General features: G+C 40.4%; 1 protein-coding gene across 3 annotated transcripts in view; it reads left to right on the plus strand.

Moving 5' to 3' along the window:
- The window catches only part of CCDC3 (coiled-coil domain containing 3), a 125,527-nt gene extending 105,982 nt beyond the window's left edge, over nt 1-19,545 (plus strand). Inside the window, exons 3-5 of one of the 3 annotated variants that reach the window (XM_020999732.2) lie at nt 3,838-4,044; nt 11,218-11,347; nt 16,752-19,543. In XM_020999732.2, coding sequence (XP_020855391.1) covers nt 3,838-4,044; nt 11,218-11,322 — 312 coding nt within the window. In that variant the 3' untranslated portion in view covers nt 11,323-11,347; nt 16,752-19,543. Of the gene's footprint in view, nt 1-3,837; nt 4,822-11,217 lie in introns of those variants that run through there. The other 2 variants (XM_020999731.2, XM_020999733.2) reach the window with 2 other exon arrangements.
- Nucleotides 19,546-20,426: the final 881 nt, after the last annotated feature.

Raw genomic sequence — 20,426 nt, forward strand, 5'->3', positions numbered from 1 at the left:
CACTTAGCATAGTGTTTGCACATAGTTGGCACTTAACAAATATTTCATTCATTTATTCATTCATTGATGCCCATATGGATAAGATTGTTAACTTACCAATAACCTGAGATTGGATTGCCTGGAAAATTCAGAGAGTAAATAGAGAGCCATTAAATTATTATGAAAGGAAGAATTTTCCATGGGTTTGTCCTGTTATTAAAGTTATTGAAGTACACACTGGTGACCAAAGAAAGGTCACTGGAAGTTTACTCAGTGTTAGGAAAGCAATTTTTACTCTTGTTGGCACATTAAGCACCAGTCTTGGCATCTTTCTCAAACCTGACTATGGCAATCAGGATGGCAAAGGATTAAGAATGAGTAGCCCCATAAGCAATAGTGTGTGGCCCCCAATTGTCAAAAGGAAGAGACCATGCCTTCCTATCCCAACCCTCTCTTGTATCCCTAAGGGGCCATTCATTGCTTCCTAAGGGAGATGTTCCATGTTAAATAACTGGTTCAGGCTGGGTGATGACTTCTTTTCCACAGTCAGAAAAGTTCCATTGTCATCAAAGTGCCGGGATAGGTCTGTAAAAGAGCCAAGGGTTTTGGACAGTAGCAATCTGCCGCCACCGCCAGTGCTATTGGGCTATTCTGTAGAGTGGTTTTGTGTTTTTCTTTTCTGGTGTCTTTCCAAAGAAAATGCAGTGTTATCCATTATAGCATTCATTGGCTTTTCCCCTTCCCCAATTGGTTTACTGAAAATAAAATTATAAAGCTAGATGGAAAAATGACATGTAGTAACCTTTAGAGGAAGAATAAAGGAGAAAATTTTCTAAAATGATTTGTTGAGAGAGAGAGAGAGAGAGAGAGAGATTAGTAAAAGATGCACTGAGAGGTTGTCTCTCCTCGAATAATCCCTGCCCTCTAATAGAAGAAGCAGATATTTCTGAGATGATGAGTTGGATTCCAAATTCTTAATTTAGACACTTACTGAATCATAGAATTTATACAGATTTAGAGCTGGAAGGGACATCAGAGGCTGAAGTTCAGAAAAAAGGAAAAAATCACACAACTAGTTCGTGAAAAAGTAATGATTCCCTGACTCCCAGTTCATACTATTCCCATTGATTTCATTATTACTTAGAGTATAATCATTTCGATGATTACCATCAACATGTCCTCTTTAATTCTTGAATCCACAAACTTAACTAGAGAAATAACTCAGTCTTTTGCAAGAAGACTGAAATATGAGAACTTAGTCTCTATCCTGTAACTGGTTTCTTGTTGTTCAAATTGTTTTTCAGTCATTTCCGACTCTTCATGACCCCATTTGGGGTTTTCTTGGCAAAGATACTGGAGTGGTTTGCCATTTCTTTCTCCAGCTCATTTTACAGATGGGGAAACTGAGGCAAACAGGCAAGTGACTTGCACAGGGTCACACAGCTGGTAAGTTTCTGAGGCCAGATTTGAACTTGGGAAGAGGAGTCTTCCTGAATCTAGGCTTTGGTGCTCTATCCACTGTACCACCTGGGTGCCCCGACTGTCACTGGCAGCGTTGGCTAAATCACTGAAGAGATATATGGCTGTTTTCATCATCCAGCCTCCTTGCTCATTCTAAAGGGTGAGGTAATCAATCATTTGCCAGGAAATTCCAGGAGATCATCTCACCCAGATAGGAATTCTGTGTTGTTGTCCACATAATGGTAGCTACATCACTAGGAAAAATAAGAGTTAGCACCTCCATAGTGCTTTAAAGTTGAAAATTGCTTTACATAGTTCATTTGATCTCATAGAAAGTCAAGTTCTTTCTTTCTTATGGCTAATTTGCTAATTTGCCTGCAATGAAAACTTATTTCCTCTTTGATCTTCATTGCAGATGGGGAACATCTGGTCCTAGACAACATAATTCCTGTAAAGTGTTTTGAAGTCCTTAAAAGAGGAATGTTAGATAAATATTTGTTTTTTATTTATGTGTCTAAAAATGTAGCTTTCAAAGAATATTCTAAAATATCACTTGAGTGTCTCTTGGATGTAAAATTCTGTTATGCTATTGACTTCAGCTCTTTTAGAGTCTGGACATACATCCGCTTAAAATTCCCTAACCCGTAAGTTTTCTTACTTTTATTTGATAGTTCCTCCTAATGCCCTTCTGCTACTAATTAGTTGAATCCAAGTAGGAAAATATGTTAATAGAAGAACCTCTATGAATCCGAGAAAGGATTGTGACTTAGAATGCATCCATTATGCCCAAACTGGGTGTGGTGGTGGTGGTGGTGGTGATGGTGGTGGTGGTGGTGGTGGTGGTGGTAGTGGTGGGGAGGGGTGTCATTCCCTTCTCGTCTGAGAAAAGGCCTCAATCTAGCCAGGAGAGGGCAGTGTTGGACATATTGTCCCATTGGCTCACTGTAGTTTGCCATGATGTTGGATGTCTAAGTTGGACTCCTAACATTTGGGGAGTAATAGTTGTTACTATAAAGTTTCAAGGAATCGCAAGAAGGGGGATGGTATTCACAGGCGAATGTCAGGCTACTTTCTTTGAAGTTCCTGTAATAGCCCCAAACCTTAGATCTTCTGAGGTGATAGCTCCTTCATCTTTGTTACCTTCCTTTAATTCAACTAAGCCAGTAGAATATTCCTTTTTAACTTTCCTGAAAGATTAAGGGGAAAAAATATTAAGCCCCACCCCCCAACATGTCAGAGCTCAAAATGATCAGTTTACTCTTGGGTAAGGCTGCTTTTTGGTTTACTATGTTCTTATTTCCCTGTTTTCCAAAAATCTCTTTTATCGGTAGCTAGCATGGAGTTTGAAATTAGGTACCATTCCATTCATTTTATTTGTGTCCTCAGCACCAAGCATAGTATCTGGTGTATAGTAGATGCTTAATATGTGATTGTTGATTTTTTTAAATAGTGGTTTGATAATAATTATAGCTCACATTTATGTAGCACTTATTTATGTGCTAGATACTGTCCTAAGCACATTTACAATTATTGTCTCTGATCCTCACAACAATGCTGAGAGATAGGTGCTATTATTATTATCCTCATTTTATAGATAAAGAAACTGAGGCAGGCAGCAGTTAAGTGGCTTGCCTAGTCACACAGCTGGTAAGTATCTGAGGTCAAATGTGAACTCGGGTCTCCCTGACTTCAGTCTCAGCACTCTCTCCACTCTATCACCTGGCCCATCCCACTGATGGTCATGTGATGAAATGAACCAAAGCAAGAAGTGGCCACATTCCCAAATAAATATCAGATCAAGTCTTGCCCAGGGTCAGTTCTTTATAGTAGGTAGCTCTCTGGAACTCAAGTCTGGTTTGCTAGGAGTAGTATGGTAAGAGGAAATGGGTTATCATTAAGAGCACTGGACTTGAAATCAGAAGAGATTTGGGTTTGAACCTGGCTCTGTGTCACTTGCCTGTGACCTTGGGCAAGTCAGGATGGTGCAGTGCCAAAAGCATTGGCTCAGGGACCTGGGTTCAAATCCTGCTTCTGACATTACCAATGTGACCTTGGGGTGATTCCCTTGCTTTCCCTGGACCTTAGTTTCTTTATCTCCAAAATGAGATATTTGGACCATATGACCTCTCAGGTCCCTTCCACCTCAAGGTCTTTGACCTCTCCTCAAAACTTATTTTTCTCATCTGTAAAATGGGAATAATGATACTTGCACCATATACCTCCCAAGATTGTTATGAGGAAATTGTTCTTTTGACCTTAGAGTATGATAGATCTTAAAATGTGATTTAAAATTTAGATTTAAAAAGTGATTTTAAAATATGAGGCTATGAACATGCTTTCCTGGAAAAGGGTTTCTGGAAATTCACCTTAATTCGTTCTTTGCTGGTCTTTCTGCAGCTCATGTGTTCATCAGTGCAGAAGGCCCTCTTTGAGGAAGAAGACCATGTGAAGAAGCTGCAGCAGAAGGTGGCCACCCTGGAGAAACGGAACAAGCAGCTTCGAGACAGGGTGAAGAAGGTCAAGAGATCCTTGCGCCAGGCAAAGAAAAACAGCCGTCGCATGGAGCTAGTGAACCGCAAACTTAGTGAGAAGCTGTCCTCCCCGGTGGGTCAGATTCCTCATATCAACTCCCTAAAGCAGGAGCACGCCCATGCTAGCTACCTTAAAGTGTAACTCAAGATGCTGCACCCCAAAGCCAGTCATCTGATGCTTCGGTCTTGGAAGTTGTCACCACTGGGAGCTAGAATGGTTCCTGGGCAGCCTCGAGTTAGTGGAGCTTGGGTATCACACTTTTGTATCAAAGGGGCATTGAAAATTAGGGTAGTTTATATATGTATATATTTTTAAATCTCATAGAAGATATTTTTTATTACACCTTTGGTATAGCCTAATTTTCCTCAGAACACAGAATCAGCCCTACTTGTGGGTTGCTGGTCTTCCTCTCCTCAATTCAGTTCAATTAAACAGACATTTATTAAGCATCTGTTATGTACAAGATACATAAGTGCCAGAAATATGGCAGTGAAGAATGACAGTCTGTACCCTCGAAGTTAACAACACACACAGCCAACTATAATACAAGTTAGAATGTGATCAAGTGTATGGGAGAAGTCAAAGAGAAGCATGAGAGATTCAGAAAAGGACAGATCACTTCTAACTGGGAGGAACTGGGGAGATTATGGAAGAAGAAGCTTCTGAGTTCAGAAGCTTCTATCTTTCTTTCTCTTTCTCTTTCTCTCTTTCTCTTCCTTATTCCCTCCCTTCCTGCCTTCCCCCTTCATTCATTCCTATGTTCCTTCATTCCTTCCTCTCTTTCTCTCTCCCTCCCTTTCCCTTTCTTTCCTTCCTTCCTCCTTCCCTCCTTCCTTCCTTCCTTCCCTCCTTCCCTCCTTCCTCCCTCCTTCCTCTTCCCTCCTTCCTCCTTCCCTCCTTCCTCCCTCCTTCCCTTCCTTCCTCCTTCCTCCTTCCTTCCTTCCTCCTTCCTCTTCCTTCCTTCCTTCCTCCTCCTTCCTTCCCTCCTTCCTTCCTTCCCTCCTTCCTTCCTTCCTCCTTCCTTCCTCCTTCCCTCCTTCCTCCTTCCTTCCTTCCTTCCTTCCTTCCTTCCTTCCTTCCTTCCTTCCTTCCTTCCTTCCTTCCCTCCTTCCCTTTCCCTCTGTTTTCCTTTCCCTTGCTCTTGCTCTTTTCCTTTTCCTTTCTCTTCTCTTTTCTGAGCTAGGTTGAAAGTACAGCAGTCATTCACCATCCTGACCTCAATTGGCTCAGAAGCTCTAACCACCTCAGTCTTTCTGACTAGGGGCAGTGCATCCCTCTTTAGGCAGCCTGGTGGCCCTCTGTCCCCAGGGGTCCACCATATTCATCCTTGACTTATCATGGAAACTATACCAGATTTAACCCTCCTACTACAGCTCAGAACTCTCAAACTCAATTGATCTCTAGGCTCAGTCTCTCCAGCAGCACAGACTATGGGCTTCAATCACTACTCCTGGAAGAAAGGATTTCAATTAGCAGAGATGGAGAGAATGGGCATCCATTATAAGTGTGGAGGATATGCACATAAAAATACTTTTCATCAGATGCTCTCCTGTATATATGGCTTTACTGCTATTGTCCAGCCATGTTGAGGATAGAATGGATTTCTTTTTTTTTTTCTTTTGGCTAGGCAATGGGGTTAAGTGACTTGTCCAGGGTCACACAGCTAGTAAGTGTTATGTGTCTGAGGCCGGTTTTGAACTCAGGTCCTCCTGAATCCAGGGCCGGTGCTCTATCCACTGTGCCACCTAGCTGCCCCTAGAATGGATTTCTACAGTCCTCTCAGACAAATAAGATCCCAGGCATAAATTCATACTTTCAGATCTTGCCTCATCTTCTACTGCAACCCATATATAGAATTAATTACTTTTCTCCTTAAGCCTGAAACTGAGGATGATCCCTTCTTGGGGAAGTGGTTAGAATGGATTAGTGTTCCAGTAATGAGTTGGACTAATCTGACGTTGCTTCTGGCTGAGATTCTGAGAAGTATATTTCATGATCTCTAGACTTACAAAAAAAAAATTGAAATAGTGGGATTCATCCTTTACTCAAAAAAGAATCAGCACCCTTCCTTGGTCAAAAGATTGTACTGAGTTTTAGTCTCCACCCTGACCCTATCTTATCATTTGACCATGAACTAATCATTTAATTCAACAAATAGTATATGCTAGATGCACTGTTCTAGGCAGTAGGAATACAAAGGCAGGGACTAAATAGTCCCTGCCTGCAAGGTGGCAGGGTCAGGGCACATACAACATATTTTCTGATAGGTATATGAAAGGTCACTTAGATTTAGGGACAGAACACTAACAGCTTGGGAGGGGGATTCAGGGAAGGGTTAAGCTAAGAGCTGGTATCTGGATTGATTTGAACCAATGAAAGCAGTTAAGGATTCTGGGAGGTACATAGGAGGAAGGAGTAAATTCCAGATATGGGGGATAGCATTTGTAAATGCACAGAGTATATACATCCTGGTGCCTCAATTTTCTCATCTGTTAAGTGGGATAGTAAGCATGTTTACGTCCCTAGGTCCTATGCCTACCATCACATACAGACACACACATATCATTCCATAGCAGTAGGACTACTTCTTTCTGATATGTCACTAAATTTTAATGATTCCACTATAGGTGAGAAAAGGAACAAAGTAGGGGACATAGGTGGATAATTAACTCAGATTAATTGCAGGTGAGTTCCAACATCAGCTGCCAATGAGTTACAGATGATACCTGTACTAACAGCCTTAATCTAGGGGCACATAAGTATGTCATAAAAGTTAAGGCCTCTTATTGAGCCAGAGCCTTGAAATCAGTGATAGAGAAGAAGTGGTCATTGAGAGCTGGCCTTAGTTATGAAGACCTGAGTTCAAGTCTCACCTCTGACACACAGTGGCTGTCTGGTACTGGGCAAATCATAACCTCTCAATACCCTGGTGGGCTGGCTGATTGTTGTCCTTCGTTCTCCAAGAGGGCCAAAATGACATCACTGTGTTGGGGTCAAGGTACAGTGTGACCAGCTGTGGCTGATCAGACTAATATGAACTCAGAAGGATCTACCACAGGGTGGGTACAAATAGTCTGGGTGAATATTTGGAATGGAGACGCCTCTAAATTTGTGCATCTCGTGTTTCTTTCGAGCTACTGCAATTCTGCTTTGCTCACAGAGCACGGCACCTTCTTTGATGTGGGCATGCCATGCTGGGTGGTCCTTTGCCAGTGCAACCCTAGGCAATACTCTAAGATGTACTCTAAGTACTCAAAGTGGCAGAAAGGTGCTCAGTAGTGAAAGTCCTTTACTAGGAGTTCCCTACACTGATGAAACAATAAACAACAATTTATTGTTGCTCTTCAGTCATATCTGACTCTTCATGACCCCATTTGGGTTTTTCTTGGTAAAGATACTGTAGTGGTTTGCCATTTCCTTCTCCAGCTCATTTTACAGATGAGGAAACGAAGAGAAAATGATTCAGTGATGTGCCTAGGGTCACACAGCTAGTTAAGTGTCTAAGCCAGATTTGAATTCAGAAAGATGAGTCTTCCTGGCTCCAGGCCCAACACTCTATCCACTGTGCCACCTAGCTGCCCAACAACAACAATAATAACAACAAAATCATATCTTTCCATCTATGGATTCCATATACACATGGCTCCAGTTAGTTTGTGAAGTATCCATGCACCCCCAATTTAGAGAGGACATGACAACATCTTTGGGGCCTCATTATGTTTTTGTTTGCTTCCTTGAGGATTCTTTCTTACAATGAAAAGAAGTGAACTCGCCCAACAACATCCACTTAGGCTGAAAACAGTCTTCTTCTCAGTATCTTCCAGCATAGTAAAGTAGCAGCGTCCACCTTACTCCCATTCTTAGGACTTTTGTATGGGAATTTTCTCTCCTTGATACATTCACACACATCCATTTGAAATCTCCTTCAATAGCTATGTAAGATCACTTTATATAAATCTCCCCAGAGGGCTAATTAGTAGCCCGGTTCTGCTGATGAACTTAAGTATTTTCTACATTTCTATCATTTTATTCATTTAATTTCTTCGCCTGAAAAATGCCGGAATTACTAGATAATGAGGTACTGACTTGATGCATATTTGATGAAGCTTCCATTGTGCTATTAAGATGCAAGATTGATAACGGATTCTTGGTCATTGTCTGAGTATGGGGGTCACATCACCATATATGTGAATACATGTTGCCCTTGGCTTCCATTGATGGAAGTTATGAGAGGGGCTGATGATCACTTCCTAAAATGAGAAAAATTTTGTCTTCTGGACAACACAGTCTTTTCTGTTCTAAATGGACATTGCAATGGGAATTCCATTCTCTAGAGTACTGTTCTGATGCAGATATAGCCAAGTGCCTCTGAGGAATGGCTTGGACTACAAGAATAGAATGATTACATTTAGCCAAGACTAGCCATATTTCTGAGTGTCTTCCATCAATTGATTTGAAGTTTTCTCCAAAATACAAACACTTTCAAAACTGTCAGTTGAGAGGGCTTAGGTTCCTATTACTTTTTCTTTTTTCTTCTTGGGGACATTATATTAAATCAACTGAATCCCATGGGTGGTTTCTTATAGTTGCTTGGTGAGGTACAGATGTAGGGACCTAATGGATACTTGGTATTTTGTGCTTTTTTTTTCCAATAAATATATACAGTAATTACAAGTTGCAGCTGTAAGGTGATGTGTTTCTTTTGGGTCACAAGGTCTCTAGGCTTTCAAGCTTTACATAAGAAAAAAAAAATCAACCCAGACCTTATTGAAAGAGTCAGATCAGTGGGGAGCTGAGAGTAATAGCAGAGGGATCTGAGGATCAGAATCCTTGACCTTGACCAATGGCTTTCTCCATGACTCAGTTTATGAGCTAACAAAACCGATGCCCATTTCTGCACCTGCAAAAAAAGTTAGTGCCAACCTTTACCTGACACCCACGGGACAAACTACTTCATTGCTCACTGCTTGAAAAGTACATACAGCTCTCGTGCTGAGAGCAACTTTGTAAGTACAAGGTATTATTGGGCACTATCAACTCCCTACCAGGCTTTGTCATCTGTTAATAGAACACTAGTGTATAGTCATGTTCTGCCATTGCCTAGAATCACCCAGCACTTTACACACATTAGCCAGATTTCTCTAGAAATAGCCCATAGAGGCTGGATGTTGTTACAACTTCCATTATGTGACTATGGATAGTTCAAGTGGTTTGGCCAAAGTCATACAGTAGGTCAGCAGTTCAGTAGAACTAAGATTTCTAGACCCTAGTTGAATGCTGAATTCATTGCCCCCTAGTACCCAACTCCCACCCCTAAGGACATACTTTCTACTTGCTAAGCTAATTAATTCAGGTCCCACAACTGCTTCTTCCTATGTGGTTTTATACGTCTGAACGTGTTCAAGGACTAACTGCAGTCCTTATCCCCTTTATAAACAAGGCCAAGTCTGCACTAAAAAGGAAACCAAAGCTCACACCACATATCTAGAAACCAGAACTATTACTTCAGTAATCTACAATCTGCTTTGTATTCTTGGGTACCCAGAAATGAAATCAGCGCTTACAGTCAGAGTAAGGAAGAAAACTTGGGAGCATAGGTTTGGAACTAATATTGTAGGTAATGTAATCTCCATTAGAATGTGAGCTTCTGGAGAGCAGGGACTGTTCTGTTTTCCTATTTGTATCTACAGTGCTTAGCAGAGTGCTTTGCCCATGGTGCTTAATAAATGCTATTTAAATGCTTATATAAGTGCTTAATAAATGCTATTTCATTCATTCATTCATTCATATTCTTTCCAATCACTATGAAGCTAGAATTTGGTAACATAATGTGAAGGCTTTTTATTCAGCCTTTAATGGGACTGTCAGAAAATCAAGATAATCAGGGGTATGACAAAGAAAAAAGCCTATGTGTATTTTTCTGTCTCTTCTTTTTCTGTCTCTTCCCACAATGAGAAATCCTGCCTCTACCTTGGCCCATAACAGAAGAATATGAGTTATTGTCTATGATGTGTTGAAGCTGGCTCCTGTTGACTCCTGAGAGCTGATTGTTAAATTTTCAGCCTGGGAAGGGAAAAAGCATTTAAGTGCTTACTACAAACCAGGCATTGTACTAAGTGCTTTGAAAATACCATTTCATTTGATCCTTGCAAATCAGAAAATGTAAGAAAATGGTGACATAAATAATAATGCTGATTCAATTTAAAAATTTTGAGAGTTGGTTGTTAAACATTTATCAGCACTCTCCTGGTTACTGTTAGCAGTTAAACTGGCTGGCGAAGTACAGTTTCTTCAATAACCAGTGGTTGCATCCAACATCTGAATAGGATAAAAGGATTCGGTTGGAAGGGTCTAGAGGTCAACAAATCTAACACCCTCATTTTCACAGAGGTGGTAACTGAGAACGTGAAGTGATTTGTCCAAGGTTACAGGGCTAGTAAAGTGTCCAAAGGAGCCCTCTAGAGGAAACATTCCCTTACTACAAGCTCAGGGCTGATTGTTTTCTATAATTTTGGCTCTGCTGGATTTCATGAACAAAAATGGTTCACGTTCCACTCCCTGAAAAAGTGCCTTGAGATTCTGTGTCAGCAGGGTGATGTGTAGATGCTTAACAAACTGCCATATGTGTGTGTGTGTGATTTTCTGCATCACTTTAAGTCTAGACAATCAGTAAAACAATGAATCAAGTGTTAATGCTCACCCTGAAAGTTTAACAATTGTCTCTCACACCCCTTCCTGTTAGCTTGCAACTGACTTGTTTGCCAGGCAACTAACCAAAGGAGAATTCAATTCCTCAAACATTTCTTAAGCACCCACTACGTGCAGAGTATAATGAACTGGACTGTGAGAGCTAATTCTTCTTTTGGGGAATGCTCCCAATGAGTTCTTTGCTTCTCCCCCTCCTTCTTTTCCTGAAGCCAGCCTTTTTGGTGTTTTCACTGCTCATTAGCTTTTCCACCAGACATTGAACCCAAGGAGGGAGGGAGAAATACTGAAACTCTCATCAGTTTTTTCTGCATCTTGCTTACAGCTTGTGAGAGAGCTTAAGGGAAAAAGTTGAAATAAGTGGCTAAAATGAAAATTGTTGGTTTGTCAGGTATTTTCCTTTATTTTCATTTTTCATGTTCCTTGTAAGGTAATTGTAAGTTAGTTATATTCTGCAGTGTTCACGAAGTAGACTAGCAAATACCATAAGCATGTCTATCGGCTCCATTGAAGTCTTACTCCAAAACCTTATCCTGGCAGGGAGATAACCATGGTTTCTTGAAGGCTGCTGCAACGGGACCGAAGCTTGGAGTGCAGGCTCAGCAAAGGACTAGGAGCCTGTCATCCAAGGACCAGCTTAGCTAAATTCAGAGAGGCCCATCTCCAGAAGGTAGGCCCCAAAGCGATCCTTTTTTTTTTCAGCCACAGCAACTTAACCATCTGCTAAGACAGCCATTCTTAACTTTTTGTGTGTTATGGAACCCTTTGGTAGTCTGGTGAAGGCTATGGACTCCTTCTTAGAATAGTATTTTTAAATGAATTTAAATGAAAGGAAATGGTTGAATTGAGCCTTGAAGGAAGCCAGGGATTCTCAGAGGCAGAGGTGAGGAGGGGGTTCATTCCAGGCATAGAGCACCACCATGACAAAAGCATGGGGTCAGGACATGCAAGATTGTGTGTGACGAACAGCAAGCCAGTTTGGCTGGACTGCAGAGCATCTGAAGGAAAGCAACATATAATAAGGCCAGAAAAGCAGTTTGTAGCAAGCACATAAAAGACTTCAAGCACCAAATAGAGACATTTGCATTTGATCCTAGGGGCAGTAGGGATCCGCTGGAGCTTTTTAAGCAAGATAGTGACATTGTCAGACTTGTATTTTGGCAGCTATGTGGAAGTTGGATTGCAGAGGGGAAAGTAAAGTATTTACAGCCCTCCTATGGGGGGGGAAGGACAGAGAAAGAGACAGAGAAACACAGTGGGGGGGGAGAGGGAGAGAAGAGAAGGAGGAAGAGGAAGAAGAGGAGGAAGAGAAATAAGAGGAGAGAAAAAAGAATCGTAGAGGTGAAAATTCTATGACAAGACATGGAGTTTTATTTCCTAATCCATATGCATGAGTGTTGTGTGATGCTGTGAGAGGACAAATCATTTAGTCTCTGTGATTTAAGTTCCTCATTGGTAAACTAGAAAAGAATGTTTATATTTCTTCTGTACTACCTGTAGTCTGATAGAAGACCAACTTTTAAATGTCACTCAGATGCACTGAGTTCCCTTAAGGAAACTGTAGTCTCAACACCATGGGATTTTTGCAGAAACATTTTTTAATGCAGTTTTTTTTTGTTTGGTTTGACATTAAGGCTCCTTAAGGCAGTTTCTTTGCCTGAAGTTAATGTCAGACTCCTGTGTTTAGCTTGGAAGTGGGTGGCTAACACAAAGCATTCAGTTACCCAAATCTAAGACAGAGTGGAAAATTTCTCTAAGCATAAATCTGCAGAAGTAACTAGCCTGCCCTCCTCCACTTCTATGCGGAGAATTCCCTACACTGTTTATGCCTCCAAGAAGAATGTTAGTTCTATTTATGGGATCATTGGATTATAGACCTGGAAGGGACCTTAGAAGCCATGAAGTCTAACTCCTTCATTTTGCAAATGAAAAAAACTGAAGCATAGATGGGTTAAGTGACTTGCCCAAGGTCACACAGCTAGCAAGCATCTGAAGTAGTATTTGAAGTCAGGTCTTTCTGACTCCCTTGCCTTTTACAATATCCACTGTGTTACCTACCTTCAGCTATATTTAGATATGATCAACCCATTTTGGGTTGACTAGCCCAAGTTGTAGGGATGTTGACAACATTCTTATGGAATTCAAGAGCCAAAAGATGGAGGGAATCTCCTTCATCCTTTTTGATTAAAATTTTATATTTGGTCCAGCTTTAGTGGGGGAGGGTAAGTATTTAATGTGACAGCAAAATGCTGGTTTAGAGTAGGCACTTAATAAATACGAGTTGATCGATTAATTGATTATAACTATTTGCTCTCAGAATTGACTTTTCCTCAACTATCATCTGCATCAGTGTGGCAGTGGATTGAGATGACATCTCTAGCAACCTGTCTCTCTGCCAAACCATGATTGACGGGCCATTAGCAGCACTCAGCAGAGTAATTAGGACAGGGTGAGTGGTGAAGTTTCATTGAGTGCTCCTCAGAAAAGTCTTAATGATATAAAGGAATGGAAAGTGTCACCAATCCATCAGTCGACAAGCATGTGTTAAGTGCTCGGGTGGGTGTCTTCCTAACTCACCAACAGGTTTGAGGCCCATTGGTTACCCTCAGCCCGGTTTAGCCCATCTGCCTAAATGGTCCTGGGGTATGGCTGTTGCACATGCTACAGCTTCTTGGAGTCACAGGTTAGAGTTGGGTGACAAGTGGACAGCAAAGGTAGGTGTCGGCAAGCCCTTTCACCAAAGGCATTAGTTTTCCCTTACACCCCATACACCCCCATCATGTGAAGACTTCTCCCCATGGAATAGGCAGATGAGAACAGTATTTTCCAGTAGCCACGAAGCAGGTGCTGTGTAGCAATTAGAACTTGGTCAGACATCAAAGATGCCAAGGTCATGCACTACATCCCTGGGCCATCTCTAGTCATCTTCAAGAGACTTTTATCTTGCCACTGGACTTTGATGACTCTGGAAGAGAGAGTAAGAATGCTGCCTTTGCCCAAGTCCACCTTACTTAAATCCAGTTTCAATAGGAGGTGAGTCAAGACATCACTCCAAAGTGATGTTTTTGGTCTTTTTCAAAAATGAAGGGCAACCAACAACAATTAAGTGCTTACTTATGTGCCAGGTCACTGTGCTAAGCACTGGGGATACACAGAAAGGTAAAAATGGGGTCCCTCCCCTTGAAAAGCATACATGGTAATGGAAGAGGCAGTATGTAAATACATAACTTGATTAATACAATTGCACAGTAGATTTGAGGTAATCTCAGAGGGGAAGGCCCTGGTGGGAGGGTTGGGGAAGCCAGGACAGGCCTCCTGAGCTGAGACTTGAAGGAAGCCAGAGAAATATGCTCCATATTAATAGAGCACATTGTACATTGTAAGATGGAGAGCCCACAGACAGATTTTCATGTCAAAGTTATATTACACAGGAGTATAACCAACGCAAAGTAGCTGAGGTTACGTGTCGTTTTTTTCATTTTATTTGCTGCTATTAAGGAGAACTTCAGAACTTCTCAACTTCCCCCATCACACACACACACACACACACACACACACACACACACACACACATGTTTAAAAGATTGATGTAATCAGAACCAAAACTAAGAACTCCTGTACTTGGGGCAAAAGCAAGGGTATTTTGGTGGTGGGGAGGGAGCATAGTCTGTGGAGGCAGAAGACACTTTCCCCTAGAAAACATTTACATTAGGAGAAAGTACATCCCATCTACTACCCCCCACATCCTAGGAAAGGAATCTCATTCCACACAGCTGTGGAGTGGGTGGGGTGGGGAAGGGGTGATGGAGGACCATGACCTATAAAGAGATTTGTCTCCAATGCAGGCTTCCCTCAAGATCATCGCCATAGTCCAAAGCTCAGATCGCCCTGTCCTAGTAATGATTCTGATCGCAACTGATAAATAAAAGTGCACACAAATAAAAAGTTGAATTTTCAAAAGTTTTACAGACTGGTAAAAAATTTAAGAGAAAGTTATTTTTGCCATTTGAGGGAGCAACATCAAATGGCAATGATCCAATGGATTTTATACGCTGTTATTCAAGTGTTTCTCATTCAACTCACAGGGACTCAAATATCAGAGCAGTTCAGGGCTTCACCAGCCTCAGACGTCTCCTTTTGGAAACTCAGGCTGCAGAAGTTCATCCTTTTCTCCTGCCCAATTTTCCTTTCCAAAAATATTGTGATTGCTACATAGCCTTTGGACCAGACAGATGTTTCTAATGGTGCTTTGCTATACCAACTGTTTGGTAATGAAGAGGTAGCTTTTTTATCTCGCAAAAAGAGGAATAGGTTATCCTAGGTCCAAAGACAGACACTGACTTTAATTATGGTTTTTTTTTTACCAACATGGACTTTGATTTCCTGAGCAGTGATTTAAATGATGCTGGGCTTTCCCTTTGCCTCCTTCTTCCCTTTTCCTGTTGGCTGTCTCTTCAATGAATGAGTACTATTTAGAATAGAACAGACCACTTAACAAAGTTCTTTCCCATTAAATCTGGCCCTCTGACTTTGTGCTTTTGCCATTCACTGTTTTGGATGCAGAAGAACTGGGTATCTCTCAAACCCTAATTCTAAAGTATGACTCAAATCTTTCTCCTGCTGTTTGTTGCTGTTTGGATACCATGTGATCCTTAAGATCTCCCATCTTTCAAACCTGGATTGGCAAAATCCTGGCAAGACTGAGAATGCGACAGTATGGCAGATTAGGAAAGGCCCTATCCTTGGAGCCAGAAGAGAAGAATTCAAATCCTACCTCTGCTACTAATCCTTCTGGGTCTCAGGCTCCTCATCTGTCAGATTGAGGGGATGGATTAAAATCAATGATCTGTTAAAGTCAATTAGTCAAAAAAGCATTTAATTTACTAAGCACTTCCTATGCCAGTCAAGGCAGCTAGGTGGTGCAGTGGATAGAGTACTGGGCGTGGAGTCAGGAAGACTCATCTTCTTGAATTCAAATCTATACTCAGACACTTACTAGCCACGTGACCCTGGGCAAGTCACTTGACCCTGTTTGCCTTAGTTTCCTCATCTGTAAAATGAGCTGGAGAAGGAAATGGTAAACCATTCTAGTATGTTTGCCAAGGAAACCCCAAATGAGAACAGGAAGAGTTGGACACAACTGAAACAACTGAACAGTAACAACATGTCGGACACTGTTCTGAATGCTGAGGGAATGAAAAAAAAAAACAAAACAAACAAACAAAAAACCCCAGCTCCTTCTCTAAAGGAGAATATATTCTAATGGGTGAGAACATGCAAGTAGCTAAATACATATAAAGTAAATGCAGAGTACACGAAGGCCATCTGAAAAGGGAAGGTCCTTTCTGCACGTATTCATCCCAACCTACTTTGTCCCCTTGGGCGACAATTTACTTCATCCTCTCTATCCTCCAGCAGGTCTTTTGTAGATAAATGTCACATCAAAAGTCAGAAAGTTAAGTGAAACATAGGGTTTTCATTTAAGGCTTATAGACATCATCCTGTTAGCTCAATGCTAGATAGCTAGGATAAGTCACCAACTGAGACGTCTCCTTTTGTCTCAGACAAGTCAATCTATTCTACGAACATTTATTAGGCACCTACAGTGTATAAGACACAGTGCTGGGGATACAAAGACAAAGCAATGACTGGCTATGTTCATTTACTCCATCTGGGACCATAAGCAAATCACTTCCTCTCTCCAGTCCTCATTTTTCCTCAACTGTAAAATGAGGTAGTTGGATTCCAAGGTCCCTTCCATCTCTAAACCATTCCATCTCTAAAATTCTATGAAAGTCCCTGCCCTCAGAGTTCTATGCTATTAGGAGATAAAACAGGTCTATGGGTATGTAAATACAAAGTAGTCAAAATAATGTAAAAACAAACAAACAAAAAACCAAAGCAATACAAGAGAATGCTAACAACCATTGGATCAGGAAAAGCTTTATGTAGGAGGTGGTGCCATTTCCTGAGCATTCCAGTTTGCAATCACCTTCGCGCTGCAGGGGATATTTCCTGATTAGAGCTCTTGAAATAATTTCTTAATTTCACTTTTTTTTTTTCCTTGGGAACAGACCAAATTTAGAACCAGCCTGCTGATTAAAAAAAAAAAAAGATTACCAGTACTCTACTGCTGAGCTCTTGGGAAGACATCTCAAAATGCCTGAAGGAACTTTTCATTTCAAGTTGCTTAGCAGAAAGTTGGAATGACTCCATTAGCCTTGATCAGAGCTCCTGCTAACAAGGTTTCCTTGTGAACTCATGTTCAGTGATTAATACAAATAATGCTTGGAGCTTTGAAGGACCCATGCCTTCCTCTTTTTTGGCACTCCTTGACAACCTGTCCACGCTATTCTTTAGAGTCTCATTTGTTCCTTGTGCCTGGCAGATAGTTTATTGGACAAGGATAAATCCACCCAGATCCTGAGCCCTCTCAAAAACAGTAGAGACATCATTTACCTTGAATTTCTTACCTTTGAGTAAGTATAACTCAAAAGCCTAGTGTTTCATGGTTTTATCCTGTAAGGTATGTCCCGAAGAGAGACATATGAGTCTACTAGGCTTAACGGGAGTTTAGCCAGAATGTTTCGGCATCATGTTTATCTCTTCCCCATCTACAGATTTTTCTGGAGAATGAGCTACACCTCTGAATCAATCAACAAGCATTTAACAAGCACCTACTATGTGTCAGGCACTGTGCTAGGCATTAGGTATACAAAAAGACAGAGTTTTTTCAATTTCTTCTTTCAAGAAGCTTATATTCTATCAGCTGAAACAACCTGTATGATTGTGTGTGTGTATGTGTATGTATTATCAATGACCAGAAAGCCGCTTCCCATAATACACACACACACACACACACACACACACATATATATATACATACATATATATGTATGTATATATATATGCAGCTCTAAGAATCAATTAATCAATGAAGTATTTATTAAGCACATTTATTAAGCATTATGTGCTAGGTACTGGGTATAGAAAGACAAAAATTTGAAAAAAATTTCTTCTCTTAAGGAGCTTATAGTGTATCAGACAAGCTAACATGCATGAATGTAGAGGTACACGTATAAATACAGAATATATATACATACATATATACACATATATAATAAACACAAAATAAATATGAGGTAGTTTGAGAGAGAGAGAACACTAACACCACAGACTTTAATAAATCCAAGTATCAATCAGTAAACATTTATTAAATGCTCACTGTACCAAGCAATAGGGATACAAAAAAAAAAAGGCAAAAGACAGTCCTTGCCCTCAAAGAATCTTATAGTCTAATGGGGAGACAACATGCAAACAGATACGTACAAAGCAAGCTATATACAGGATGAATAGGAAGTAATTAATAAAAAGAAAGTGATGAAATTAAGAGGGGTTTTGTCTTTGTATCACCAGTGTGGGGTAGTAGATGAAAAACTGGCCTTGGAACCAGAAAGACTTAGGTTCGTGTGTGACCTCTCAGCGTTTTAGGCAACTCTTTGAAATTCTAAGTTGCAGAGAAGGTGCCAACCTACATTGATAGAGGAAATTTCTTCATCTGGAAGTTCCCTATACCAATAAAACCACAAGTACCATCCCTATTCCTGTACCCAGTACCTATCATAATATCTTGCACATATATACTGGCTTCCCCAGTTTCCTTCAAATCTGAGCTAAAATCCCATTTTCTGCAAGAACTCTATCTCAGTCTTTAATGTTAGTGCCTCCAAAATTATCTGCAATGTATTCTGTATGTATCTTGTTTGTATATAATTGTTTCCATGTTGTCATCATCCCCCCCCCCTCCCCGCCTTAGATTATAAGTGCTTTATAGTGCTTTGCATGGTGCCTGGCACATAGCAGGCACTTATTAAATGCTTGTTAACTTGAGTTTTAAGATCACACTGCAAATTGTCAAAGATGACAAAAGATGGCAATAGTCAATGTTGGAGTAGTTATGGAAAGATAGGCACACTGGTACATTGTTGATGGAGCTGTGAATTGTTACAACCATTTGGAAAGCAATATGGAATTATGCAAATTAAGTGACTAAAATGTATATAAGTTGTTGATCAATAGATTCTGTTGCTGGTCTTATATCCCAAGGAAGCAGTTGGTAAGAAGAAAGTTCCCAGATACACAAAGACTGGTGGTGGCACTTTTTGTTATAGCAAAGAATTGGAAACAAAGTAGACGTCTATCGATTGAGGAATGACTAAATAAATTGTAATTGTAATACATTAGTGTAATGGAATATTCTGTGCTATAAGAAGTTATGAATGTGATACCTATAGAGAAACATAGAAAGATTTACATTAACTGGTGCAGAGTGAAGTAAGCAGAACCAAGAAAACAAGATATACAATGCTGGCAACAAGGTACCACATGTACATCAGCAGTGAGTGCTGCAAAATTACAAAACACAAGCATGACTTGAAAGAAGAGATATGAGAAAACACTCCCAACTCACCACTTTGCAGAGGTGGAAGGTCCACAAATATTGCTAGACTTTTAAAATATGTCAATAACTTATGTTGATTTCCCCCTCCCTTTTTTGTCATAAAGCATGCTATTTGTATACAGGATGGCTGGGGGTGGGGAGGGACAAGGGGGTGGTGATATAAAAAGCAAGAGATATCAATAAAAACTTATTTAAAAATAATAAATGCTTATTGATTTGACTGAGCACTTAAAAACGTTTATTGAATTGAATTTGTGGACTACAATGTACTGAAGCTGACCTGTATAAGAATCAGAAGGTGAAAATGACATTTTATTGATTTAATTTCTCGTTGTATCTTGTCACACCCTTCATGACTAAATAGTCTTTGAGAGCAAGTCCAATACAGGAGCATTGAAAATGGCATACATAGGGAAAAGATTTCAAACTTCAAGCAAGTACAAGTTGGAATAAAAATAGAAGCTAAACACTCATTGCCTTAGATGCCTTTTCTCTTTAGGTGTAAGACAAGAATGTCAGGCAAAGAATGTTGCAGTATGATTGATGATGTGACTTGTCACTGGTCCACGGCTTATGGTGATGCACTTTTATTAAGTATGCTTTCTGCATCCATAGTTCTGAGTCAGGCATCTAGTGGCAAAATGGTTCATTCCAAGAATTGTTGATGCCTTAACTGTCCAAAAAAGCAAGTTTCATTTGTTTACACCTTATATTTCACAGCAGGAATCTTAGGCTCACCACTTTTGTGATCTGATACATATGTAAGAAGCAGAGTGACATCCCTTAGATTCAGAAGACTTGTGTTTGAATCATGCCTCACATACCAGCTCTCTGACCATGTGCAAATTACTTAACTATTCACAGCCTCAGTTTCCCTATCTGTAAATTGGGGCTAATGATGCCTACAGGCAACATGGAATAGTGCCTATCTTCAGAGAGAATCAATCTCTTTAAAGAAAGCCCTGAGTTAAAATTATGTTTCTGCTAAATATTGGCCCAGATCCATCTGTTTTACCCTGTGCTGATATGCCAGTCTAAGATCTAGAGAAATGGACTATAATAGGAGGTAGTTTTGAGGAATAAGTGATGGGAGTGTTTTCTGCATAATCCCTTTTGGTTTACTTGGCAATCTATTTTAAGTAAATGACCTACGGTATAATAGTAATGATGATGATAACTAGCATTTATATAGCACCTACTATACGGCAGACTGCTTTACCAATATTATCTGATCTTCACAATAATTCTGGGAAACAAGGTGCTTTTATAATCCCCATTTTACAGTTAA

This window comes from Phascolarctos cinereus, unplaced genomic scaffold, assembly GCF_003287225.1.
Source record: "Phascolarctos cinereus isolate Bilbo 61053 unplaced genomic scaffold, phaCin_HiC Scaffold_1;HRSCAF=81, whole genome shotgun sequence".
Taxonomy (NCBI): Eukaryota; Metazoa; Chordata; class Mammalia; order Diprotodontia; family Phascolarctidae; genus Phascolarctos; species Phascolarctos cinereus.